The 12,923-nt window shown below is 55.0% G+C and overlaps 1 protein-coding gene across 3 annotated transcripts in view; it reads right to left on the reverse strand.

Moving 5' to 3' along the window:
* The window catches only part of CDH23 (cadherin related 23), a 387,029-nt gene that overhangs the window by 20,015 nt on the left and 354,091 nt on the right, over window positions 1–12,923 (reverse strand). For all 3 annotated transcript variants that reach the window (XR_006741668.1, XM_036438196.2, XM_045581750.1), the window contains exons 42-48: window positions 7,904–8,037; window positions 7,119–7,328; window positions 6,494–6,601; window positions 5,047–5,149; window positions 3,671–3,796; window positions 2,796–2,999; window positions 1,235–1,693 (exon numbers count right to left, since the gene is read on the reverse strand). Coding sequence is in view for 2 of the 3 variants with exons in the window: in XM_036438196.2 (XP_036294089.1) it covers window positions 1,235–1,693; window positions 2,796–2,999; window positions 3,671–3,796; window positions 5,047–5,149; window positions 6,494–6,601; window positions 7,119–7,328; window positions 7,904–8,037 (1,344 nt within the window). In the remaining variant the exon portion in view is untranslated. The remainder of the gene's footprint in view (window positions 1–1,234; window positions 1,694–2,795; window positions 3,000–3,670; window positions 3,797–5,046; window positions 5,150–6,493; window positions 6,602–7,118; window positions 7,329–7,903; window positions 8,038–12,923) is intronic.

Consider the following 12,923-nt stretch of genomic DNA (forward strand, 5'->3'; position numbering starts at 1 on the left):
GGTTCACCCACGTTGCTCTGTGTGAGTCTTGTCTGTTGCTTCTGACTTATGCCTGGCATCCCATGGTGTGCACCTACAATGTCTTAGTCTTCAATCTCTCAAGGATGGGTGCCCAGGTGGCCTCCAACCCCCACCACCAACATTGCAATGAACATCCTCAAGGAGTCCCATTATTGACCTGAGAGTTTCCTTGAGAAGTTCTACTTTGGAGCAGAATTGCTGGGCCATAGGTGTGAGTGGACTTTGTGTTAAATTGCTATTTAGTTGGTAGAATGGGTCTGAGTCCCTATAATAGTGTTTGTGGGATCGGATGTGCCCACATAATCACCAATACTCAATACTGTCCAGCATCTAATATCTGCTAATCACATTTGAAAGCTGATATCTCATTGCTGTTTTACTATGCGTGTCTCTAAAGAACATTTTTTAGCAGTTAGTATTAGTCACGTTAGTTTTCCTGTCACTTCTGGTCCTTCCAGGAAGTACCAGTACTCATGGCAGGTCCCATGTTCCTCCCTAACTCCTAGAGGAACTGAACTTGGTGGAAAATGGTAAAACCATCCAAATGATAATAAACTGCATAAATCATAAAAGATAGGCCACAATTATTTGTTTTGTGATAATATAAGAAAGTCATTAAAGATATACATATATGTATATATGTATATGTATATGTAAATATGTATAACTTAAATAGCCAATATACATATGAAGAAAGTATTTAACTAGTTATTAAAGAAATGCATATTAAAACAAGGTACCTAAATTAAAATAATTTTCCTAGAAAATTACAAACCTAAATACTTTATAATATTTAATGTTGGCAAGAGGTGGTGAGTGGGACACTCATACCACACTGACAAGTCAAGGGAGAAGGAAGAAGAGAGAGGAGAGAGGGAAGGAACAAAGGGAGAGACAGAAAAGAGAGGGAAGGATGTGCTGTCAACAGGGGAGAGCCGAGAGCAGCTGAGGGGAGAGAGAGAACAAGAGAGAGAGAGAGGAAGAGGAAGAGGGAGAGGGAGAGAAAGAGAGAGAGGGAGAGGGAGAGGGAGAGGGAGAGGGAGAGGGAGAGGGAGAGGGAGAGGGAGAGAGAGAGGGAGAAGGAGAGAGAGAGAGGGAGGGAACCAAAGAGGAGGGTGGGGAAGAAAGCAGAGGGTGGGGAAGAAAGCAGAGCGCAGAGCCTGGGGCAGGGAGTCGGAGCAGGGGTGAATGGGGAGGGAGCAGGCCCTTGTACCTGTGTTGATATTCACAGCAAAGGCATCCTCCTGGTCAGGGACCAGGCGGTCAGTGTCGTCCTTGGCCACAATGCTGACGATGTGGTACTCCAGCTGTGGGTTGAGGTCACGGTCGATGGCCGTGACATTGGCAATGACAGTGCCTGGCTCGGCCGACTCCAGCACGCTCACGGTCTGGATGGGGTTGAGGAACTCGGGGCGGCAGTCGTTGATGTCATCGATGAGGATGGTGATGATGGCCGTGCCAGAGAGAGGAACCGTGCCCCGGTCCGAGGCCACCACCGTCAGCCGGTAGGACTCCTGCTCCTCCCGGTCAATGGTGACATTGCCGACGCGGATGACCCCCGTGACCGGGTGGATGTGGAAGCGGTCCTGAGCCCCCGCTTCTATCCGGTAGACCAGCTCCCCATTGAGGCCGCTGTCCTCATCTGTGGCTGTGACCCGAAGGACCGAGAATCCTGGTGGGGGGGGGGGGAGGAGCTGAGCACACTGGCTACTTCTAAAAACATCAAGATAACATGCATGTGTTGACAGTTCACAAGGGACCCTTCTCAGCACAGCCTTGCAGCATATACCTTTTATAGACTTTTCACGTTTGCAATTTTGTAGGAAAACAGTACCTTATTTCATTTTACATTCTTTGATTATTTGTGAGATCATTTTAAAAACAATTTAATGATCAGTTGTATCTTCTGCAAATTGTATGTTTTTGTCTTCTGCCTATTTTTCTATCAATTTATGCAAATTACATAATTATGATAACTTGGGACAAATATCTTTTTTCAGCTTGTTGTTTGTCTTGCCAGCATTGGCCATAATGATCTAAGTAAAGAAGTGTAAATGTACAAGCACCAACATTTAGTATCTTTTCTTTCCTAAGTTCTGTTTCTTATAAGCTTAGAACTTTCTTATTCTGAAGTCAGAAAAATATTCACCTAAAGCTTTTCTTTTTATTGTTGCCTACTTTTTAATTTTTTTTTAGAATGTCTTTGGATTTCATTTTGGTGCCATATATAGGGTAGGATTCCACACTAAATGATAATAGATGCTTTGCACACTAGTTTTTACTAATGGTTTCATTGTTTCCTTTATCACAGTAATATTACATTCTTTAATTTATTGGTATCTGTTTCTGGGCTACTTTGTCCTAGATCGTTTAGCTCAGATCTTATGGTTTTAAATACTGCAGTTCTATGATATGCTTTAATAGTAGATAAGGCAAATCTGGTTTTATTATACTCCCTCCCCCCTCTAAAAAATGTCCTCATTCTTCCAGATGACTTCCAGAATAAAATCTACCCCCAAGAACTTATTTGATTTTGATGGGCATCTCATTAATTCTATTTTTGACTTTACAATAGTCTTTTCAACCAGGAACATTTCTTAACAGTTCCATTTTGCAGACCAGACACCGTGGATCAGAGACAGGAAGTGTGGGGGACCTGGGACTCCTGGCTCCCTCTCCAGGGCTCTCTCCCCGCACCCTGCTGCCTGTCCTCCTCCCCCCGACCACCAACCAGCTCCTGCCTGGGGCGGGCCTGCGCCCTGCGCCCCACTCACCCGGAGGGCAGTTCTCCAGCAGGTGGATGGTGAGGGCCTCGGGGCTGAAGGTGGGCCAGTTGTCATTGTCGTCCAGGATGGTGACGATCAGGTCCGCGGTGCCGTTGAGCAGCCCGATGTCCTCGGCCAGCAGCAGCAGCTCCAGGACGGGAGGCGAGAAGGCCTCCCGGTCGATGACCACACCTGACCTCACTGTCACCACGCCTGACACCCCGAGCCGCCAGCAGGGGAGATGCAGGGCAGACGGGTGCAGTGGGGAAAGAGGGCAAGAGCCAGCCCGGAGGGTCGTGGAGGACCAGCACAGGGTGGGGAGAGAGAAAAGAGAAGCAGAGAAAGCAACAAATGACTTTCTTCCCCAAAGGGCTCAACGACCAAGGCCCAGGGCGGTGCCCTCGGCGCCAGCCTCCTGGGACTGTCCCCTCCCAGGTGCCCCCGCAGGTCTACGGAGTCCTGCCTGGGACGGGTGACCCGAGGTGAAGGGTGCACCTGCACGGCAGAGAGGTGCTACTATGTCCCTCCTTGGCGTCACCTGTCCCCCAACCGGTCTACTGTCTACAAACTGACGTGACAGTGGCTTCTGGCGACCTTTGGGTCTGCTTTGGGACGGAGCGTTGGCTGCTTCTGGCTACTAAGGGCCTGTGTCTGACTGTGCACAGGGAGACGGAGGAGTGGGCTGGGGGCTCTCTGTCTAGGCTGAGAGCTTATGTGTTAGCAGGTCCCTTGTATTGTCCCTAAGCCTCCTCCGGGGTCATCTCACCTGGCCCCAGCTGCCCCCATCCAGCTCTGGCAGGGGAGGCCCTAGACCTGGCCACGGCCCCTCCCGCCCCGGCTGGGAGCGTGAGCGGGCGGGAGTGCCGGGTGTGCGGAGGCCTCACCCGTGCTGTTGTCGATGTCAAAGAGGCCGCTCTGGGCACCCAGCAGCTGGTAGGTCACCACCGCGTAGACGTCCAGGTCTGCGTCCAGGGCCAGGATGGGCCCGTTGAGCACCGTGAGGGGGGTCCCTGGACCAGGGGGAGAGGGGTCATTACAGAGCCAACCTGGCTCCCCACCCCCACCCCCACCCCCGCCCCTTCCCGGTGAGCCATGGCTGACAATGGATGAGAGGGAGGTGAGGTGGACGGGGTGGGGAGGCCCTGGCCGGCTGCGGCAGCCTTGGCAGACTGACGCAGATGCCTGGGGAGCGGCCTCACAGCCCTGCTGGGGAGAAAACACAACAGCGGTGAGCAAGCCCCGCAGGGCCCCCACGGAGCACGCCTGCCTTCCCAGCAGCTTGGAGGCTGGCTGCTCCGAGGGGGGCTCCGGGGGCTCCCTGACATCCTCTCCCTGTGCGTGGGCCCTATGGAGGTATGCACACCCCTCCCAGTCTGTCCGCGTGCACACACAGTGCTTTCTACAGGTGTCAGGCCGTACATGATTGCAGACGCATATATGTGTGTGCAGGACTCTGTTCACGTGGCCACTGGGGCACTTGCAGGCCCGGGCGCCCTGGCTGTGTGCCTGCTGTCCCTGCAAGTGGGCACATTTGCACACAGAGTGCACTGTATAGGCACCCACATGCCTATGTGTGTCTGTGCATGTGTGTAAGCCCACATATATGCTTGGCACGAACATGTGTTAGCTCACGTATGAGCATTCTCACAGGCAGGACTAAGAAACAAGTTCACGTAGAGGGACACCCTGCCAGAGCCAAGGAGTGCCTCGGTTCAACTCTTTCTGACTGAAAATCCAAGCTGTGGGGCTGGAGGAAGAGGGAGCGGACCTCCGTGGGGACAGTAAGGAGGAGATGCTGTCGCTGAAGGGGTTGAGACTGCTCAGGGCCTGTGTGTGGGGAAAGAGCTATGCTGGCCTACGCAGGCCCCTGATTACAACAGATGCTCTTGAAGCTTCCAGAAGCCTCCAGGATGCTTGGTGCTGCTGGGGCGGAGGGAACAGGGAGGGTGGGCGGGCTCCCATCCTGGGTGGTCCTCACACCTCACGGTCCCTCTTGAGGAGCATGGGGGCTGCTCTCAGACCACTCTGAGGACCAGCGATCACTCCCGACCAGCCCTGTGCCCTCTTTGGTGGCCCTCGAGAGAGCTGGAGCTGCGTCCTTCCCTCCTGGCCACACCTCTTGGCACCCACCGGCTATGTGGTGAGGCTCCCCCCGCCTGGCCTCAGCCGGGCCCACCTCAGGCATGGGGTGGGTCCACAGGCACTGGGCCCAGGAGGGGCCTGGCAGCGGCAGGCATTCCCGGGCGGGCCCAGCACCTACCAGCGGGAGAGTTCTCCATCACCTCTGCCTGGTAGGTGCTCTCCGTGAAGAGGGGGTGGTTGTCATTCTCGTCCGCCAGGAAGATCAGCAGCAAGTCGAAATCCTGTGGGAGGCGTGACGGGGGGTAGGCTGTAGGCACATCCTAGCAAAGGGCTCCGAAGGCTGAGCGATGTGGGGTCAGGGCACAGGGGTGGGGAATAAAAAAGCCCATACTAGGGGTCTAGAGACCTGGGTCCAAGTCCCTGCTGTGCTAGCAGCTCTCTGCACGGCCTTAAGCAAATCTTTCCCCCTCGCCGGGCCTCAGTTTTCCAATCTGGCAAATGGGATCTAACTCCTCCCCAGAGGGACTGACTGTGGATAAAATGGCAGCGGCAGGACCTGTGAAGCATTTAGTCAGGTCCTTCTCGTGGCAAGAAAGACTGCAAGCAGGAAGGCGAGTGGTGGCTTTCAGACCTTCTAGGCCGGCCTGATGCCCCATCAGCGTTCACCCGGACTCGCAGCCAGGGCTGCACTTCACGCTTTTTAAAAAACCAGTCGTGGTTCTGATCTCCCCAGAACCTCCACCGCGGAGGCAAGGAAACGAAGGCCCAGGGGTGACAGCTGAGCTGCAGGGCAATCAGCAGCAGAGCAGCCCCACGCCTCCTGATCCCACCACTCAGTGCTGCGGCTTCCCAGCGTGGCCCAGGCCCTCTGCAGCGCAGGCAGAGGCGGGGAGTGAGAGCAGAGAGAAAAGATTGGGGGGGGGGGGGGCGGGGGGAAGAGGAAGTGGGAGAAGGAGAGAGGAGCACAGAATGAGAGGCCAGGGACGTACACGTCTCCTCGGCCTGTCCAGATGGGGAAACCGAGGCCCAGAAAGGGTAGTGTCTTGGTTGAACCATGCAACTCGTAAGAAACAGAGCTGAGATAAGCCAGACCCAGCGACTCTCGGCCGAGGTCCGGCCCCAGACCTCCTGGCTGAACCCACCCCCAAAGGGACCGTTTGCTTGCAACACCCACATCCTCTTAGGACAGAGAAACAGTTTCTTTGGCTCTTGAGGGAAAAGCCACCCATTCAGGGGAAATGCACCCAGCGTTGTGTCTGTGACTGCACGCAGGTCATATGCGCACACGACGGTGGTGTGTGCCCAGGTGCCAGTGGGTGAGGGGAGATGATGGCCGAGCTCCCTGAGTGTTTGCCATGTGCCAGGCAGCAGGCTGAGCACCACAGACAATGGCACCTCTGAGTCCTTTCCACAGCCCTGGGGGCGTCACTTTGCAGAAGAAAAGGAGAAACTGCCTGGCCAAAGTCACACCCCGCTGACAGGCAGGCCGGGGGTGTGAACCCAGCGCTTGCTCACTCCCAGGCCTGTGCCTCCACCCCCTGGCCGGGTCATGGTGTGTCTCAGGCGCCCGGCTCTCCTCCCCCCTCCCCCCGCCGCCACACCTCACCCGTGTCCCCCAGCCTCACCCTCCTGGCTATGCGCGGGTTCTCCGGGTTGTCCTTCACGGAGATGGTCAGCTTGTACTCGGGGATCCGCTCGCGGTCCAGGGGCCGGTTCACGGTGACGATCCCTGACTGGGGAGTGGGGGGCTGGTGAGCTCAGTAGCGACCTGTTCCCCACTTTGATCGCTGGCCACAGGTGCCCAATGGCTCGACTGCCTGTGAACTGCCTCCCTAATCACAGCAGACGTGGTCTCTAAGGCCAAAACGGGCCGGCACGGTCTCACCAGGGCAAGCGTGACCCCCCCCAGCGCGCCGGGCTGCTGTCCCAAAGGAATGGGGCCTCTGGACCCTGTGATGCCAGCAGCCAGAGACACGCCAAGATGTCCAATGAACCAAGTGGTACCGAGGCGCTGGCCCCGTATCTGCACATGGTAAGCCTTGGGGGTGATGGGGACCCCAGAGGGGGCTCAGCTGGGAACCTCAGGTTCCATGCTTCCCACTGAGACTCTGGAGTCCTAGTGGAGGGAGGAGGCTCAAGGAGGAAAGGGAACCAGAAGGAGGCCAGGCAGCGGTGCAGAAAAGCCTCTAGGGCAGGGCCCCCCCTCTTAGGAGAAACCCTGGGGAACACCCGGGTCAGTTCCGGCCCTACCGTGGCGTTGATGGCGAAGGCCCGCTCCCGGTTGCCCGCGGTGATGTTGAAGGTGAGGAGGGCGTTGCAGCCGCTGTCGGCATCGCTGGCCAGGATGTGGGCAACGAAGCTGGAGACGGGGCTGTTCTCGCTGATGGTCACGTTCATGGGCAGGTTCAGCAGCACCGGGTCGTTGTCGTTGATGTCCAGCACCCGAATCCCCACCAGCATCTGGGGCGCGTCAGGGGAGGCGGAGAGGAAGGAGAGGGGATGGACAGGGAAAGGGGGGGTGTGAGGAGAGAGAGGGAGAAAGAATGGTGGGCATGGTGGACGAGGAGCAGGTGAGGAGGGAGGTAGGGCAGGACGGCGAAGGGGTGGTGGTCGAGGGAGGAAGGTGCAGTTGAGGACCATGGAGAAGACAGAGGAAGAGGAAGAAGAAAATGATCATGAAAAGAGCGAGGAGGTGAGAATGAGGATAAGAGGGAAGCAGGAAAAGCCGAGGCAGAGGCAGAGGCAGAGGCAGAGGCAGAGGCGAGCTGAAAATGGCAGGCAGAGGCCCCACACAAGGCGGCCTCCCCAGAGAGCTGCTGGGGGATGGGAGGGTGGGGGACAACTCGGAGTGGCCATGGCTGCCAGGCCCCAGGCCCAGCCTCCCTGGGTGAGCCCCAAGATCCACTCACAAGTCCGTTAGGGGCCCTGAGAGCATGTGGCCTCTCTGGGCTTGGGGTGTGCAGTGTTTACAAGAGTCTCCATGGGGAGTTCAGGGGCAGCAAGCGGAAGCCCGTGGAATGGGGGCCCCGACTCACCGTGGAGCTGAGTGGGGGCACGCCCCTGTCTCGAGCACAGATGGTCAGGTTGTAGAAGGCGATGGTTTCCCGGTCCAGCTCCACATCCTTCCGCACCCGCAGCACGCCCTCCACAGGAGAGATCAGAAACTCCCCTGGGCGCCACCAGGAGAGGCCAGTTAGCCGGGGACGGTTCAGAGGGCAGAGCACCTAGGCCTGCCCCGCTTCCTCTAGCCAGGCTAACTCCCAGGAGTGCGGGCCCTCCAATGCCCCAGCGTCAGACCCTCGAGGGACCTGCCACGGTCTGGGAAGCACAGGAGGGAGGGCACAGGTAGCTGCTGGGTGCAGGTGGGTCTGGGCCCGCTTGTGCCTGATGTGCCCGAGAGGCTGGGCCCGTTTCCTTCCTGGCTCATGGGCAGGCCAGGGACTAACTCTGGATAAGACGGTCACATTGAAAAAATGGGGTTCGGTAAGGCTGCAGGATACAAAATCAACAGACAAAAACCTGTTGCGTTTCTATATACTAATGATGAGTTATCAAAGAGGGCCATTAAGAAACCAATCACATTTATAACTGCATCGAAAGAATAAAATACCTGTAAATAAATTTAACCAAGGAGGTGAAAGTCCTATACTTGAAAACTATAAGGATTAATGAAAGGATTTGAAGATATAAATAAATGAAAAATATTCCGTGTTCATGGATGAGGAGAATTTATATTGTTAAAATGTCCATACTACCCAAAGCAACCTACAGATTCAGTGCAATCCCTATCAAAAGTCCAATGGCATTTTCCCACAGAAATAGAACAGACAACACTTTTATGGAACCCCAAAAGTAATTCTGAGAAAGTTGGAGGCATCATGTTCCCTGATTTCTAACTATATTACAAAGCTATAGTAATCAAAACAGCATGGTATGGGCATAAAAACAGAACTGAATGGAGACCCCAGAAATAAACTCACACAGGCATGGCCAATTAATTTATGACAAAAGAGTGAGAACATATATTGAAGAAAGAACAATAAATGGTGCTAGGAAAACAGGACGGCCGCCTGCACAAGAATGAAATGAAACCACTCTCTTGCACCTTACACAAAAGTTAACCCCAAATGGATTAAAAGCTTGAATGTAAGACCTGGCACCATACAACTCCTAGAAGAAAACATAGACAGTAAGCTCCTTGACATTGGTCTCGACAGTGAATTTTGGGATTTGACACCAAAAGCAAAGGCAACAAAAGAAAGAATAAACCCATGGGACCACATCAAACTAAAAAGCTTCTGCACAGCAAAGGAAGTCATCAAAATGAAAAGGTAACCTACTGGATGAGAGAAAAATCTTTTCAAGTCATGTATGTGACAAGGGGTTAATGTCCAAAATATGTAAAGAACTTGTTCAATACAAGCACAAACAACAACAAAACAAAACAGAAAGTGGAATGGGAGTCCAGAGAAAGGTGATGGCGTATCTATGCTCTCCCAGCAAGTTAACAACAGACCAGGATTCCAACCCAGGGCTCTGGGCTTCAGCCCATGGCATCCCCTGGGACTTGGGGTCTTTCTAGTCAGGGCTGAGCCAGGTGGGAGGTGGGGGAAGGAGGGGAGAGAACCGGGAGTGGGTCTAGGGGAAGAGCAGCGGGGCAAGTAGGAGCCTAGCTGGATAGAAGAAAGGGGAGGGGCAGTGAGTCTGGGTGAGGAAGAGGGGTTATCTGTGTGTGCTGCTCCAGGAACTGGTAACAGGGAGGGTCACTTCCTTCACTTTCCCTTGGGTACCCGGGGGGAGGGAGGGCCAGAGGGGGGGCACTGACTGCTCAGGAACACACAGCACATGAGGGCCCAGAAAGGGCAGAGGCCCAGGCTCTCCTCCAGTTTCCTGTGCCTGCCCCTTCTCATCCAACCTCCCCATTCCCTGCCCCCAGCTCCTGTTGTTCTGATGTAAAAACAGCCCTTGGAGGCTCACCTGCAGATTGGATTTCCCGCCAGCTCTCTGCTCCCTACAGCCCTGCAGACTGCTTACAGCAGGATTTCCTGCGCCCGATACTCCAAGGTCTCAAAGAACTGAGGATTCCCTTCTAGGGGATTCCGGGTCCTGTCTCAGCCCCTGGCCATGTGCAAGTAGATGCCCCCCGCCCTCTCTCCAAAGCCAGCCACCCCTTGAAAGAAGGGAAGGAGGAGGTTCTGAAGGCTGGGGGATGGGGGGGGGGGGGGTGGGCGCCAGGCCCGAGGCTCTGGGTGCTGGGCCTAGGCTAGATTCCTAATAAGTCAGCTCATTGCGGGAAGTAAATAGGCTAAAGGCCCCCAGACAGTAAATTACCCTCCTTATCCCCCGGGGCCTGAACTCCCTGCCGCTCAACTCCTTCTGCAGTTGGAGGTTAAAAGCAGAGACTAGCCCTATGCAGATCTGCATCCTGATTTCACTCCTTTGTGCTCTTGGCTATGTTACTGAGTCCTGCCTTGATGTTCTCATCTGGGAAATGGGCTAATGAAGAGGTGCCACCACAGGGCTGTTCTGGTGCCGGGCACATCTGTTCCACGTGTATGCTAGATCTATGGCAGCCCTGAGTGCCACCAGAGGCATTCTGAGAGGCAGCAGCCTGAGCATCCTTCTCAAGGAGCTGGGGGCTTCTGGGGAGGATGAAGATGGAAGAAAGGGGTCCCAGGAGTTGGTCTGACCAGAAGGGTGAGCTGAGAGATTGGGGTTGGCAACAGAGGTCTAAGGATGAGGCATGGCCTATCCCCAGCTGTGCTCCTCCTCACACCTCAGGGGGGCTCGCCCCCTGGGTGTCATCCCCGACGTCGCCCCACGGACAGGAGCAGCCTCCAGGCTCGGGCTGCCATGGGGGGAAGGTGGCCTGGCAGTGAGGAGCCTGGAGCAGGTCCCTTCGCCTGTGGTGCGCCTGTCGCTGCACCCGCTCTCCCAGAAAACAGCTCCGATCTGTCCTGTTCGTCCATTTCCCTGTCACCAACACGGTGCCACTGCACCCGGAGGTGGGGAGAGATGTGGGGAAAGGATAGCGACCTCGTGAGCACACCCTTAGCTCATCGCTTATCTATGCCGATGCGGGGCAGAGCCGGGTGAGCCTGAGGTCATCGCTGGGCTCCGAGTATCTGCTCTTCCTTCCTGGGGGGAGGGCGTGCCGGCCGGTCAGACCAGGGAAAGCCGCCGGCTCTCTCCTTCTGCCGGGGACCTGCCCCTCAGGCTTCTGGGACCTCCATGAGGCCCTCACTTCCAAAGGCTGACCCTGGTCACATGTGGATTTTCCCCATGACACCAAGGGCCCAGGGCATGGGTCAGAATGCAGTTTTCTGGGGCACAGATATGCCCTGAACCCCAAAGCTGGGTGCAGAGAGGGCCTTATTGGGAGGGGGCTTGGCTGCCCACCCAGCACCCCTTCTCAACCAGGCTTTGGCATCCTCCTGATCAGGAGCAGGACCCGCACAGAATTACAAAACCTCTGTGAGTGGAGACAGCGGAGGAGGAAGACCCTCGCTCAGTCCTTGGCCAGAGAGGAGAATTTTGGGAGATGACAGGTGGCAGGCACGTCAGAACTGTGACCCACGAGCTCTGGACAGTGGGGGCCCCAAGTCTGGTCTTACAGTGAGTTTGTTTCTTTGCCTCCTTTTTCTTTTCTTCTCTTTTTATTTTTTTTAATTCTCACCTAAGGATTTTCACAGAGAGTAGAAGGAGAAAGGGAGAGAGAGAGAGTGAGAGGGTGTGTGTGTGTGTGTGTGTGTGTGTGTGAGAGAGAGAGAGAGAGAGAGAGAGAGAGAGAGAGAGAGGAGACACATTGATTGGTTGCCTCCTGCACATGCTCCAGTGGGGGCTAGGGATTGAGCCTGCATCCATCTGGTCTGAGGGTGGACGCTCTAACCACTGAGCAATGCCAGCCAGGGCTCTGCCTCTTAACTGCAAATTCGCCCCAGGCTCTTAGTTCCAGCCTTGGACCTCTCCTCTGTTGGCTTCCTCGGTGTTCTTATCTTATGGCTTTAAATATCTCTGTGCCAGCCACACCCAAATACCTCTCTCCAGCCCAGACCTCAATCCTGAACTGGCTTGTACATCCACCCTACCCGACACCTCAGCCTCACCTCACTTTCCCCCTACACCTGCTCCTGCCTCAGTCTTCCCATCTGTTAATGGCAATGCCCTCTCTGCAGTCTCTCAGGCCAAAACCTCGGTGTCATCCTTGACTTTTTCTCACATCCAACATCCAATCAGTCAGCACTTCCTGTTGGCTTCACCTGTGAATTATATCAGAGCTGACCACCTGGACAGTGCCACCACTCTGGTCCTGGCTACATCATCTCTTCTGAGCACAAGAACTACAGTAATCCTGCTAAAATCTGAGTCAGCCCTCGCCGGTTTGGCTCAGTGGATAGAGCGTGGGCCTGTGGACTGTAGGGTCCTAAAAGCATGTGCCTGGTTGAGGGTTCAATCCTCAGTAGGGCTTACAGGAGACAGCCAATCAGTGATTCTCTCTCATCATTGATGGTTCTCTCTCTCTCTCTCTCTCTCTCTCTCTCTCTCTCTCTCTCTCTCTCTCTCTCTCTCCCCCTTCCTCTCTGAAATGAATAAAAATCTATTTTAAGAAAATCTAAGTCAGACCGTGTCCCTCCTTGACTCAAAGTCCTCCCATGATTCCCACATTGCTCAGAGCAAGTTTTAATAACAACAACAACACCTGGACCCACTAGCTCTCTGACCTCATCTCTTCCTACTTGGCCTCTCCAATGGACTTCATGGCAGCCACATGGCCCTTGTGCTTACTGCCGGCATGTTCACACCTCAGGGCCTTTGCAATGGCTGTTCCTCTGCCTGGGATGCTCTTCCCTAGGCATCCACATGACCCACTCCTCCCTGCCTTCAGGTCTTTGCTCAAATGCTACCTCCTTGGACAGGTCTTCCTGGAACACCCTCTCTGACCCTGCAGCCTCCCTCCTGGCACTCCTCTTCTCCTGGCTTTATACCTCCCCTGCCTCCAACCCTCCCCCAGCACTAAGTCATCCGCTTCCTCAGCTATGCTCATGGCCCGTGTCC

Source organism: Pipistrellus kuhlii, unplaced genomic scaffold, assembly GCF_014108245.1.
Source record: "Pipistrellus kuhlii isolate mPipKuh1 unplaced genomic scaffold, mPipKuh1.p scaffold_m20_p_15, whole genome shotgun sequence".
NCBI classification, from domain to species: Eukaryota; Metazoa; Chordata; class Mammalia; order Chiroptera; family Vespertilionidae; genus Pipistrellus; species Pipistrellus kuhlii.